The sequence below is a fragment of the Coffea arabica genome, chromosome 6e (genome assembly GCF_036785885.1).
Source record: "Coffea arabica cultivar ET-39 chromosome 6e, Coffea Arabica ET-39 HiFi, whole genome shotgun sequence".
NCBI lineage: Eukaryota > Viridiplantae > Streptophyta > Magnoliopsida > Gentianales > Rubiaceae > Coffea > Coffea arabica.
Window position 1 is genome coordinate 137,290 of NC_092321.1, and position 14,722 is coordinate 152,011.

At 38.2% G+C, this 14,722-nt stretch overlaps 2 protein-coding genes across 3 annotated transcripts; one reads left to right on the top strand and one right to left on the bottom strand.

Annotated features, from left to right (window-relative positions):
• The first annotated feature begins 1,273 nt into the window (after positions 1–1,273).
• LOC140009305 (uncharacterized) lies at positions 1,274–5,447 on the top strand. Its single transcript, XM_072054439.1, has 7 exons — positions 1,274–1,597; positions 1,706–2,035; positions 2,517–2,696; positions 2,813–2,929; positions 3,521–3,709; positions 4,234–4,398; positions 4,811–5,447. Exons 2-7 carry the CDS (start codon positions 1,781–1,783, stop codon positions 5,207–5,209), a joined length of 1,305 nt encoding a protein of 434 aa, XP_071910540.1. The 5' UTR covers positions 1,274–1,597; positions 1,706–1,780; the 3' UTR covers positions 5,210–5,447.
• Positions 5,448–6,464: 1,017 nt separating this feature from the next.
• On the bottom strand, positions 6,465–14,177 carry LOC113695790 (uncharacterized). 2 transcript variants are annotated; one of them, XM_027214943.2, is made up of 9 exons: positions 13,773–14,177; positions 12,651–13,495; positions 11,559–11,635; positions 11,275–11,449; positions 10,790–10,878; positions 10,512–10,676; positions 10,296–10,373; positions 7,684–7,787; positions 6,465–6,807 (listed from the first exon to the last, which is right to left on the bottom strand). In XM_027214943.2, exons 2-9 carry the CDS (start codon positions 13,444–13,446, stop codon positions 6,702–6,704), a joined length of 1,590 nt encoding a protein of 529 aa, XP_027070744.1. In that variant the 5' UTR covers positions 13,447–13,495; positions 13,773–14,177; the 3' UTR covers positions 6,465–6,701. The 2 variants fall into 2 exon arrangements, with proteins under 2 accessions (XP_027070744.1, XP_027070745.1); XM_027214944.2 differs by having other exon boundaries at positions 11,281–11,449; positions 13,773–14,172.
• Positions 14,178–14,722: the final 545 nt, after the last annotated feature.

Here is a 14,722-nt window from a genome sequence, read left to right on the forward strand (position 1 = left end):
AAAGGCCGCATGAGAGGAAGAATGTCTAAACTGGAGCTTCGATGAAGATGGAAGGTGATAAGACATCGACACAAAGAAACTCTTAATTGCTAATATTTCACTAACAACAGAAAAAATCTTTAAACGAAGAAAAATTAAGAAAGCAAAAAAGAATGTTGAGAAAAACACTCGACCGAAAAAACCAAGTACAATTAATTACAAGAAGAGACAAGCCTTCTTCAACAGCTCCCAGCAACTCAAAAGGCCCGTCTGGAAGAATTCGCACTCCTACTTCCTCTGTGACTAGATCTTGGTCATGGAGGGGAGGAGAGGATATGACGAAGGGGGGAAAGAGGAAGGAGATGGAGGAAGATGTGTCGGAAATAGGGGTGATGTGCAGCAGGGTGGCAGGGATGAGGAAAAGTGGATAAGGGGTAGTGGAGACACAGTGGCTGAGAGGTGGTGTAGAAGGAAGTGACGGGGAGGTACAATTTGCGACAAAAAGTTTGTGTTAATCATTTCCGACCACTTTTGTACAAAGCATGCAATCAGTGCAATTTTAAATACTCCCTTCCTACTTTGATAATCCTGGATTCCTTTTTCATCTGTCCCAAATTATAGTCCACTTTTCAATTGAAAAATGTAATTGTATTTTAATTTTTCTAAAGTACCCTTATTCAATGTAAGTAGTTGTTACTATAAACCTACCTCATTTAATGAGAATTGATTCTTTTTTTACCATCAATTCAAGTTCCCATAAAGTTATATCATATTTAATGTGAGAGTATTTTAGAAAAATAGCAATTTAAATTTACTTTTCCAACAAAGTTAACTACTTTTTCTTAAATTGTGTGAAAAAAAAAACAAAATTATCAAAGTGGAACGGAGGGAGTAGTTTGATGGCTTTTGTGGTCATTTACTCATTGTTCAGCTGACTATTATTTGTTGGTTGCCAAAGAATGAATTAATTTAATAAAGAGTAAATTTCAAATTTAATTATGGAGTTTTGCATAAACGCTGACAGTGAGTGAATAAAAGGGAAAAATATTTTGCTTGCATCGGAGTGTTTGGATACCTCCATTATTTCAAATAATATTTTGCTTGCATCACAAACACATTTTCCAACCTACCTTTTTATATTCTCAATCACCTTTTTATCTCACATACATCACATCACAAAAAGTGCTACAGTAATTATTTCAAATAATATTTCAAATAATACACTATCCAAACAAACCTGCATTATTGGTTAAATACGCGCGCCGTAGCAGGACAAAGCAAAATCCATACAAGTAACTAACTATAACGAACCATATCCATGCCCAACACGAACACAGTAGATGCATCATCCAAATACATTTCCAATCTCTCTCTTCTTCTTCTTCTTCTTCTTCTTCTTCTTCTTCTCTCTCTGGTCCGTCTTTCTGACGACTCCTCATTTTTCTGTGTTTCTTTGGGTCTCTTCTGTTTCCTTTTGCGCTGATTTGGGAGAGGGGGAGGGGCGGCGGGGGGGAAGAAACCGAATCTAACTTTATTATCTATAGCACCTGTGAATGGTGGTCAAGCGGTGGTGGCGATGCAGTGAGGCCTCGGTGATCGGTGATCTATCTCGATATTGGTATTAATAAAGGAAAAACACAGCACTAGTTGTAATGCCGATTCTTTTTCTTTTTCTTTTTTTCGATGGGTTATTTTTCTAATCAAATCTAATTAATCCCAAATGTAGGAGTATTAATCTACTTTACATCCAAATCCATCAACCAAACCCACAGAAAAAAGCTTACAGAATCAAAGAAACGGAATGGCGTACAGAAGAAGACAAGGGATCGCCCGCTCACCCACTTTCCAGGAAGACATTATTAGTTCTCCTGCACCACCACCCCCTGCACCTGGAACAGCAGCAACAGGGGGAGGAGGAGGAGGATACCACGCCACAGCCTCCTCCTCGCTGGCAGCTCAGGCCATCAGAGCCTCCGCCGCCCATCGCGACTCTTCTCTATCTTCCGCTTATGCCGCCAATTCCGCCTTTCCTTCTTCCTTCAACAATCCATCTAAGGTCTATCTATCTTCTTATTTATTTAATATTCATTTTCCCGTTTCCTTTTTTCTTTTGTTTCGTGCCAATTCCATCTTCTGTACTATGATGTCGTCTGTATATGTGGAATGGGGCTGTCGTCTCCTTGAATTCATAAATTCATCAATCCTTACAAATCTTAGCGTTTCTCCATTATTTTTTTCATGTATATGTTTAGGTACCATACTGGTCATTAACGCTAGTATTACTAATTCGTATTCTCGTCATCCAACTAATTTTATCTCCAGTGGTTCTGTAGTCTAATACTGTCTTTTATCTCCAGTCTCATCATCTACCCATATTTCCTCTTTCCTTATTAGCCGCCATGATTAAAAACTAAATACCCCCCGCCCAAAACAACACACAAAAAAAAAAAAAAAAGGAAAGGGAAAACCAGTTATTTATTTAATTTAGTACTAATACTCCCTATAATTTCTTGGCATGTGCTTGCTCCAAAACATAGGGTTCTCCTACCTATGATTACACTTCAATGAAAAGTTCAAATGAACCTGGTGGTTTTTGGGGTGTTCTAGCTAGGAAAGCCAAAGCAATCCTGGATGATGATGACATCTCCCATCCTTCCTTCCCTGCTACCACTAGGACCAACCCCAAGGAATTCCTCCCTTCCTCAACACATTCCCAGGTTAATCCTCTCTTTATTTTATTAAAAACCCCCACCATCCTTCTTTTTCTCCCAAAAATGCTAATAATAAGCTGCTGCCTTTAAGCTTCATTTTAATTTTATTTCTGTTTTATCAGCCATACCAAACTGCTGAGAGCTACAGAAAAGCAGACAATCCTACATTTCGCAAGGGCCTTGATGCACTTACAACTTCTCTCAATCACATTGGTGATACAATTGGAAGTGCATTCGAGGTAAATCACATACTCTTTGCTGGTCATTTGCATGGATGGTTGCTGCATTCTCTCTTTGCTAATCATTTGCATAGACGTTTACTGTATAGGTTATTCTTATGTAACTGGATTTTCTCCCTTTTTTGTTTGTTTATGTTGTTTTTTCCTCATTGCTTTCCCTTTCTTTTTTCAATTCTGTAGCATTGGATATAACCTTTTCAGCATCACGCCAAACAGATTCTTTGATATTGGTTTTGGAAACCTCTTTAGTGATACCAATGGGCTTGCATGCATCTTTACATGCCATTATTTCACTTTTTGCATTCTTTTTTCTTAATGTCCTCTAAGGACTCTTTAAAATTTTTTCCCCTTTCTCAAAGGGGAGGGTGTGTGTGTGTGTGTGGGTGTGAGAGAGAGAGAGAGAGAGGTGGAGCGTATTTAGTGAAAAGGAGTTAGTATCATATCAGAGAAACAAACCATAGCCGATGTTTCACCCAAAAGAAGAAGAGAGCGGTAATTTAATAGAGATACCCTACATCAAATAACTTGCCTGTTTAACATCTGCAAGGGATGTTATTGTGCTTTCTTTGTAAATGTTCATTCTTATTTCAGGAAGGACGTACTATTGTTGAAAGTAAGACTGCGGACATAATTCAAGAAACTCGCAAACTGCAGATCAGAAGAAAAGGAACCAACTTTGATGAAGGGAATCAGGTACCTGATGTACACAATGCAGTGCAGCAATCAGCACAGCCACATATGCAAACCAGCCAAGAGGATCAGCTCAAGGCATCCCGCGACGTAAGGTGGCAACTATGTAGTGGTGTATTTCTAGTTCCTGTCTAAGAAGATACTTAATGCTTTGACCTCAGTGGGCGTTGAAATTCAAATTTCTTTGGAAAAGCTCTTGAATTTTAATTATAATCCTCAAATTAATCAATGTGCAGATGAAACTTGACTGTACTAGCTTTTATCTAGATAAGCTATCTTACATGAATGAATAATACTACCTCTACCTCTTTAAACTGGTGATGGTGATAATGAAAATCACAAGTGGGATGCCTTGAATGTTTGAATGGATGTGCATCTTTATGGTCTCTCAGTTTCTCTGGTTCATTTGTTAATTATCCACCAGTAAACTAGCAAGACACCTTCTCATGCATAAAACAATAATTATCTCTGAAAAAAATTATTAGGATTGACATTTTTTTTCACACTGCTAGGTTGATTAAGTTGAATTTGTTTTAAATTCTTTCCTCACATCTCCTTGCCAGTCAAAAGCACTTCTAACCAAAAAGAAATGCGTCTTTGTCATTGTGTCACAGGTAGCAATGGCAACAGCTGCAAAAGCCAAACTACTCCTTCGAGAGCTGAAAACTGTCAAAGCAGATCTGGCTTTTGCAAAACAACGATGTTCTCAGTTGGAAGAAGAAAATAAACTCCTTCGAGAGGCCAGGGACAAGGGAGACAATCCTGCTGACGATGACATGGTACTGTCGTATTCTTCTTCCATTCTTCAAGGATATCAACAAATAACATGGTTGAATTGAAGATGATAGGATGCATGTCATTTGCATGCTAGTTATTCAGTGAGACATTTATGTACATGCATTGTGGGTGCTGCGAAAACCCTAAAGTCTTGAAAAAGGATCTTAGAATGGGAATGAAAATCTCACCACCCTCATTTACCTTCCCAGGTTCTTCCTCAAACACGCCACTCCTCCCCACACCCACCCCCCCCCCCCCCCCGACCCCCCCCAAAAAAAAAAAAAATCCTCCCATCTAAAAGTCAGAAGAGGAAAAAAAAGGGTAAGCCCTACAAGTTGCATGGACATGGTAATTTGGTTCCTAGATGATTGTTATGATGAGCACCTGATTATTTTAGCAACTTTCAATCTTTAGATACGCCTTCAACTCGAGACACTTTTGGCGGAGAAGGCCCGATTGGCGCATGAAAATTCTGTATATGCTCGGGAGAATCGCTTCTTAAGGGAGATAGTTGAATATCACCAACTGACCATGCAGGATGTTGTCTATTTGGATGAGGGAATTGAAGAGGTTACAGAAGTTTACCCAATACCTGCAGTCTCCAGAATGCTTTCTGCTTCACCACCCTCGCCTACGTCTCCATCGTCACCTACTGGCAGTTCTCCATCAAGAAGCATTCAGGTTACTCAGCAAATACTGGAAATCCCCCTCTTGCCGAAAGCTACGACAGGTGTTTCTCGGCATGACACTCCAACAATTTGCACTGGTCCAATCTCCACAACAGAAGGTCCAATTAGACATCGAGGGGCCTGATTGATTCTTTTCCCTAAGGTTTTGCAACCTTAATTCCTTTTGAAGTTTTTGGTTTAGAGAGAAAGAAAAGTAGAAAAAGGTTTAGATTAATGGATTATTCTGCATTTGAAATTTCCTTCTTCTTGTTGATAATAGAACTCGTTGTTCATCTTTATATTGTTGACACGTGAGTTTTTGGATCTGTTGTCATACAAGTAGAGGAAGGCCATTCAATTATTGTTGCAGCTAGTTTTGCTTATACTGAGCTTGTACTGTGCGGCATCTATCTAGAGCTGAATTTCTTTTGGGACTACGTACAGTTTTGGGCGTTGGCATGGTTCGAACTCCTCACACATGCAGTTGTTTGGGTTTCGAAATCTTGGTAGAAAATAGAAATTTGCTTTTGAAGCTGTATTTTCTCCGTGAACCCTTATCACTTGCTTTTTCTTTATTATTCTCCTTACTCTTGAGAACCAACTACTAGTCCTGCAGAGATATGACAAGTGGCGTTCGGTATTTTGTTGAACACTCCGAAAGGATGGAGTTTCCTTCTTTATTATTATTATTATTTTAATACTTAGGTTCACTAGTGATACAGAATAAGCAAAAATAAATAAATAAACAAATAAGGTGGGCTCCTTTCTAAATTAGCACCCACCCCCAAAATCACAGAACACATCTGACAAAAATTATGCCAGAAAAGTGACGCTAGCTTCCCTCCTCAGCCATTGCATCTACTAGAAGAAGCCAAATATCAAGTGCGTGATGGAGTTAGGTCGAACCTGACTTTGATTCATGTGAAAATTTGATCAAACCTGACAACGGCAACAGCTTTTTCAAGCAGAAGAAGAAGAAACTCGGACAGCAAACTATTGGACGAATTTGAAATCAAAAGATGATCAATTATTTCGATGCTTACGAAATTCATTGGCACATTAGCCAAATTTTGTCCCAAACTTGCGAATTTTAATACGTGCCATTCACTGAATTGGCTGACAAAACTTTTCCCGAATACATGGGTTTTGGAACTTGAGCATTTCACGCTAACCTATTTCCTTCCGCAGGATACCATTTTGAGAAATTTGATATAGGTCGTGAATTTAACTCTTTTTCCAGCTCCAAAGGGTTAACTAATAACTAGCCAATGATGATTCTTCGTTCTACCAAATCCAACAAGGCATTTCATTCTAAACTGGGCGTCGTGCGGACAATCAAATATAACTCCCCTTACCACCCCCCCCCCCCCCCAAACAACAACAACAAAACCCCAAAACACTGGGCTGAAATTTTTTGTATAACTTAATCACTTTAAGCAACTACAGTAGCTTTCAAGATCCATTACATACATTTTTACAGTTACATCATATAGCCTGTTCCGTTCTATTTTGCCACCTCAGCAATCAACAAGCTTCAATGGTGCAGCAGCAGCTCTCTATTGCGATGGGGTGCACAGAAGCTTAAGAAATGGGGCTTCTATTGAGCAGAAATCTCCCTTCTTTCAACTCTATGAAATTTAAAACAACTGAAAAAACAGACTGGTTGATCCATCCCCAAACGATCTAAGATCAGCAGGTTTCACCAAAGCCCTACACAAAGGACATGTCCTTTCCCTCTCAAACCTGGAACCACAAAATCTCAGTTATTCACAACCTTTGCATTACAAGTATGACGGTATAATTTTAGCAAAACCTATATTTAGCCTAGTGGGGTGTATCACATTACTGAATTCTGCATGCACTACGAGGTTGACAAGCAGAAAAGCAAAGAAACAAAGGCATCCAAAAGCATATAGAGGCGGTGGCGAAGTTATTTTACTTTTTCTTATTAATAAACCTAATTCCAACATAAGCGCAAAAGTTAAATTTCTCATTTTGCAACCAATCTATTTTCCCGCACTTTGTACATGACTGCTGCAGTAAGATTTGTCTTCCCATTCTCATGGCTTATCAGAGTATTCAAACTTGATCACAAGAAGGCGTTGATGGTCAAAACCAAACAAAAATGACATTTTAAAAGAGCAAGTATTACTTCCAAAACAAACAAGTGCAATACTGGGGTACGATACTGGGAAGTTGGAGTAAGAGGCAAAACTGGAGGTGATAGATGAGAGGCAGCCGAACTATGACGTAGGTAATGATTTTAATTCTTTCTAAGCAGAAAAAACATCCTTCCTCGTGTCAAAATCCTGCCACTGCCATCAGATGCCTTTATTTTAATAACAAAAACATAGAGAACAATCAAACATTTCTTTTAATTTTGTCTGCAATTTATTCAACAAACACAGAAGAACAAGCAGACTCTATATAGTCTTCTAATGCTTACTTTAATTCCAGAGATAAAAAGCATATTAAAAGTGCAGGACAATGGCAGACCAGGACAACCATCAACCGTTTTTTGTCAGTCAGAGGTACCAACTGACAAAGCGATGAGGAGAAAATCTGAATTATCCATGTAAGAGAAAGTTAAAAAGGAAAACAAGGGGCAACCACACATACCATTCTGACACACAGTCTTCACAGAATATGTGTTTACACCGTAACAAGATTGGAGCATGCATCTTTTCCTGGCAAATAGCACACAGATCCCCTGCAGCATTGACCTGCATTGGATCGTATAGATGTAAACATTTATATTCCATGAGAAAATAAAATAAACCATATACCTTAAAAGAACTGAAGATCTGCTGGCACAGTCATTACCACCAACCAAGCACCCCCAAAAAATGCACATGATATTGGAACTTGAAAAAGCATTCAAACCGTTATGCTTGGATGCACTTCAGCCTACCAAAATCTCCAACTCATAATAAGACGCCAAAGCATGTATTGTGTATAACTAAATCTCCATCGCAACAAAATCCCAAGGGCACAGGAGGCAAGAGAGTGTTCAAGAAAGAGAACAGAGTAACAACAACAAGAAGCAAGAAGTAATTTATATGGTAGCTCAAAATTAAGCCAGCAGCAGCTTTTGGATGAAGAATCCTTGGATTGATTAGACCTCATACAATGAAAAGCATATAGCAAGTGTGAGACATCTTCAACAGGAAGTTTGGATAGCATTACATTTGTGAGCCTGAGCACCCATGTCAAACTTGGGATATCTATTTCCAACCGAAGACAAAGGTAATAAAGTTGTGCCAATAAAGTTGATATCAATAAAGTTATGCCCAGGTCATGCCTGCAGGCTTGGGGTTAAGCATCAACCTCAGGAGTCATAAAATATCAACATCAATTATGAAGATAGGGCAATGCCATTCACAAACTAAAAATGGCCAAGAGAGAAGTACAAAAATGCCAAAAAGTTCATAATAGTCCAAATTATAAAATAAGATAAAAGTTGCCATTATTCCTTTTACAGGTAACTGAAAGCGAAAAGTGAGAGAATATTCATTACCTCAGACAAAAGCAAAGAAAAACGGTAACAAAAGCACATTCATTAGGGAGGAAAAATAAAATAACGATGTAGATGGAAAGAAACTTCTAAGGGAGCTTCAATTAGCAAGACAATAGCCTCGACACACACACACACACCAAGATATATGTATGTATGTATCACATGCATACACGTGACAATCAAGGCTGAAGTACCCAATTCACTCAAAATAGAAAATGGTATTTGCAACTGAAAACAGAGTAAATCATCAATATACACTAAAATACAAAACTTAAAACAGAAACTAGAGCCCTTTCTGCATTGCCTTTTCTTTTCTAAATCACTTCCAAAATAGCGATACCAGAAATGGCTGTTCCACAAAATCAAAGGACATCTTCCTTACGAAAATTTCAAAAACAAGATTAAGCTTTTTCAGAACAGCATTATTCAAAACCTGGACAAGCACAGAATGAGTTGAACAGTTATACTTGAGCAAGAAATTTATAACAAGACAAAGTTCTAGAGCTGCATGCTTGAGAGAACTAGTTCAGAAATCAGCATCTCTTTTCTACCATAACGACAGAAAATCCATCAGCTCAAAAAGAGCAAAGGGGTATTGTAAGAAAGAAAGTGAAATGACAAAGTAGACCTTGCCCAAATGGGTGACTTAGGCGGCTTTGGGCAGGCCATAATTGGGTGATGGGTATGATTGGGTCAACCAATATTACCCATTTCATTAATGCATCAAAATGGGCGAGCCACAAATGGGTATGACCTTAAAAGGGTGTGGTCACCTAATTAGCCATTCATGACCTACTTAAAATTTCAATTACTTTTTCTCTCACATCTTGTTTACCAAGAAAAACAATATATCATTGTAATAAAAAATTAAAAACATAGCATAGTAAATAAATCTTTTTACCTGAATAAAAAAGGGGAAGAACATTGCACAGGGTAACCAAAGTGGTGGATCATAAATTTACGTCACTTTTACAAGAACTTGAAAATGGTTTAGGAATTAATGCATGAATCAATCAACAGAATAGTTGAAGATTTTGCTAAACTTTTGGGAGGGAGGGAGAGAGAAGGATAAAGAAAGAAAAAAGAATGAAATATTAAAGAAAAGGAAAAGAACGGTAAATATATCTTGCAATATCTAGAACAGTCAGTGATTGGAGGGTGATATAACATTCACCCACTAAAATATGAGTTTACATCTAGGATTAATTTTAATTGGATCAAATGGGTGATCCAGATTAACACACTTAACACCCACTAATTATATGGGTTTATAAATTCACCCAGTTTACAACCACCAAAAATTGAGTCTATATCTAGGATTAATTTTAATTGGATCCAACAGGTGATTCAAATGAAAACACTTAACACCCACTAATTATTTGGATTTAATTGGATCACCCAATTAGACCCGACTAAAATTTACTGCATAATGAAACCCATTTACTAATGGGCCAGTTTCAGCAAGTCAAACTAATTGGTTTAACATTGACAGCTATAGGATAAATTCAATGATATTATTTCCAATAACAAGAAGAAAATCGCATCAGAAACTTCTTAGACAACTAAAAACCATGCAATTGAATTGCAGTGGAGTTGCATATTTGGATCTTTTTATTCATTTGAGAAAAAAATATTTTGCATGTAAATTTCGTTTGTGGAACTCAAAGAGGAGCTGAAACTTACAGTAAATTTAAGCAGTAATTAGAGAAGTTACCTGTTCAGAAGTAGCATAAGCTCCATAATGAATCTCTTTGCATGACAAAGCTTTCAAAGCTGTAAAAAAGCATTGGACCTGAAAAAAATGTCATATTAAATGAATATTATAACAGACACAGAGATGAATTCAAACAATTTTAAGTCATGGATCATAAAATTATAAAAAACTGAAGGGAAGAAGAGGAACACAAGAGAATGCACATTTAAACTCTACCTTCTCAACAACAGATGTGAGCTTAAAAGTCAAATATAACCCAGTCATTAGGGACGAAAAAAGACTCCCGTATTCTTTGTTCAAAAAGAAGCGATACCAAACAGGAGCTGGCAGCAAAGCACGGTAAAGCAACAGCAAATACTCAACCAAAGTGAGCATTTGACCCTATGAACAAAAACCTCGTGTCAGATGCTGATGACAGATTCAAAGGTGATCTTGCATCATAAAAGATAAATAGCTAGCAAGCACTTCAATTTAAAAGTTCCAATCAGTGTTACCTGCTTTCGGTAACTTCGTCCTCTGCTGTTCTTGTAATACATTAGAAGAATACACTTCAGAATCATAGCAGCCTGACGGACCAGAGTGTCTGAAATGTAGAAAATAAAACTGAAAAAGTCATTCAAAGTGTTGGAAACATAAATTTATTTATTGTTAAGTGGTTTCTATCAAATATATAGTAAGTGGGTGAGTACCAATCTGACGGTGTACACAAGACAGCGACAGACTTATAGATAGAGTGCAAACATAAATGGATGTACAAATCTATGGTGCTTGGAAGATGTCCATAAGCTACACTAAATTTCCTAGGGGCAAAGAGTGAAATTCGCAAAACTCTACTATTGCAATGCAACACTTGGTGATTTCCATGCTAATTGCTCTTATAAAAAAGAACTTTATTACACTAGCAAACCCCTCTCTTTCCCAATATAAATCACTTTTTCAACCAAAAGACAAAAGCCATGACTATGATTTAATGACTCACACGCACCATTCACCATTATTATAAAGATAGCATGCCAAAACGGTGGAATAGCCTTGGGTGGAAGCATGACCAAGGGAGACAGAAGATCATCATTCCAATACCACCAATAAACGCCAACCACATGAAGTGTGAAAACCAATGAAATGCCAATCAAAACAGATATCTTTCTCTCTCCCTGCAAGCATAAGCAATTTCTTTGCTCAATAGCGAAACTTTTACAACAACAATGATGAAGCAAGAAGTCAGACTTCTAGCTCAGCAAACCAATTCCTTAATTCAAGCACCTTAAGAGCTGTCTGCTTCCGTAGAATATCATTTGATTTGAACATCACCGCGGCAATCCAAATTGTAACAAAAAAGCCTGCAAGTTCTTGCATTAGAGAATCAATTTGAAAATTTACTACACAAACAATAAGGTACTTAGGGCTCCAAAGCACCACTTTAAGTCAGGGAGATAAAGCAGCAACTAAGGACTTGTAGCAGTAAAATGACTCTTATAGTGTCCTACATGTTTGCACGGCATCCAATGAAGACAACCATTGGTTGGATAATATATACAGTGGCTATCAAAAGCTAGAACCAGATAGGATCCGTTCCCAACTGAACAAAGGTTCTCATGTGGTCTTAAGTAGCTGAATGTACATAGCAGTTTAGACAATCTAAGACGGACTCCAAGATGACCCTGGAATATCTTGCATACTGCATATAATCAAGGAAAAAAGAAAAAGGTAAAAATGAGCAAAGAGAGCATACGAATCTGTAAGAGGAAAATTTCATATAGCTAGAACTAAGAGGGTTAAGAGAGGCAATATGTTGAATGTTGAACAGTTAAATCTTAAAGCATAAAACCTGATATCTATCCTCCTTCAAGACACGGATGACCATTTTTGCATTTCTTTTAGTGCATTCCAAGTTTCAAACACGACTTGCCTAAAACATAATAAATATATTTAAGTGGTGCCCAAGGAATAAAACGTTCATATGGATGGAGACGGAAAAAGAGAAAAAGAGAGGGGGAAGTTTCTGTTGCAATCAGTTGCCCTTACCACATCATCATGCATATGGTGAGGTGAAAAGATTTGGGGGGTGGGGGAGCTGTTCTGTTACATACTCAGCAGCCTTTACCACATCATCACGCATATGATGAACTTTAAGAAGAATTAGCAACAGAATTTTAAACAAAGGCACATCCATAGAAATTGGCACAGGTTGATATACTTTGAGAAAGCGAAAGCACCAAAGAGAACCACAGGGTTATAACTAAAGAAGCAAGCAAAAGGACACTTGCTCTGGGAGTAACAACGTCAAATCTGCTATCGCCAAAATTACTTAGTGTGCCACCAAAATCAGATAAAGAGGTGAAGAAAAGGGCTTACCTTGCAAATGTTGCCGAATGAAGACCACTAACAACAGCAAAGAGAATGGAAGAACCTGCTCAATCCACCTAGCAGCCTGTTGTATATCATATCTCTGATAAGAAGAGTCCCTATTATCGGACCCAGGTATATCGCCAGCCTCAGTGTCAACATTTGTAGCAGTGGGATGAGGAATTCTGTTGGGAACCCCTAAACCCGCTCCTCGATCACCTTGACCTTCCAAAGAGACTGATGAAGTCGTCCTGGAAATAGGTTGAAGGAAGACCTCATTTTGGGCATTGACTTCCCTGAGGGGTGCAGGAGTAGAAGCAGCAGCAGGGGAAGGCAAGGGAGCGCTAACCCTGTTGAGGTGGTCCTCCCCAGCACCAATGATCCTAATCGAAACCTCCCCTCCAGGAGCACCAGTAGCGTTGGAAATGTTGAGGGATGCAGGAACTGCAGAGGAGGAATTGTCGAGGAGGAGGCGGGACTGAAGGTGATCATCATGATAGGGGCGGGACACTCCAGAAGCGTTTAACAAGGTGGAGTTGTAGTGGTGGTGGTGGTTGTCAGAGGAAGAGGAGGGGCGGTTTCTGAGAATTCCAGAGTATTCCAACAATGCAGACAACGGGGAACGAAAAATACTGGAAGCAGAGAGCTGCATTCCCCCAAATCTCCTTGGGGGGTGGTACGGGTGGTGGTGGCCACTTGTGCTGTTGTGGTGGTTACTAGTATTGTTAGAATAAGAGTTATTAGGAGCAGAAGCACCGGTAGGTCTGTAAGCAGCGTCCGTATTGTTGCCAACGGACGCTTCCATGCGCGTGGAGGATGATGATGATGATGATCCCCTAACCCTAAACCTAACCCTAGAAAGCAAATGGAAAATAGGCTTGATTCAGGTAAAGCAAAGCACGTAATCGCAGGATAATTAAACCAATGAAAGACGAAAGAAATAGTAATAACAGATTGAAGCATATGATAAAATTAAGGATTGGGTCCTTGTCTCCATTTGTTTCTTTCTTTCATTTTTTTCTAATACATAAATATTTGCATTTGGACAGGATGCGATTATGGAAGAAAGAAATAAGGGTACGGGGGCAGAAGGCATTGGCAACAACAATTTGAATTGGGGGAAGAAATTACCTTGTTAGAGATTGAAACTCCGTCGAAAAAGGCTTTGCAAACTGTAATGAATTGACGTTGATGTTGATGTTGATGTTGTCGTCGTCGTTGAGAAATGAGAATCAAACACGATGATTCGTCAACCCCCCCAAAAAAAAAAGTTAGTACCAGTACATCATCTCTTCTTCCCCTCCCAACCCTAATTTTTACTGTTACCAATCTGAAGTACTAACAAATCAAATCATCAGGGAAATGCCTAAGCACCGGCACCAAAGCTCCTCACAGGGAAATGCGACCCAAAAGTCAATGTCTAAAATAATACCGGGAGACAGAACAATTTAATAGAAATACTAATTTGTTTTACATCCCAATCCAACTTTACGTGTTTCTTGGATGAAAGTCGTACGTATAATGTATGTGATGATACAGAGTGATGATGATGGTAAATACACGTATGTATGTGTGTATTACTACGCCTTTCCCTCTCTGATTGGTAAAAAACTGAAGCCGGGAGGTAAATACACAAGGAGGCACCAATACAGTAGTTTTGCACTTTACCCCTTATATATTAATGAAAATTATTATACATTTGTGGACATAGATCTTGTTAAATTTTATCCCTGTAATTACAGATTTTTTAGACAAAGGAAAATATCTCGCTTGTCTCACATGATAAGGAAAAAATATTAGGACAAAACTAAACTATGAAAATATTATTAAAGACCTATTATAGATAATAAATTATTTGGGATAATTTTTTGTAAGAATATTATAATATTTTTTTGAGGTGATGTATCGAAGAAAAAATACTATAACCTTGAATTCCAAATCAAATATTTATCCAATACTCCGCATTTTATCCAAATCCTATGCAATCCCTTTTCTCGGTTATAAACTTCTTTTTTTTTGCTAATGCTTTGGGTATTCGGGATTCAACGGAATAATATTTCGAGTCCAACTAATCCCATTGC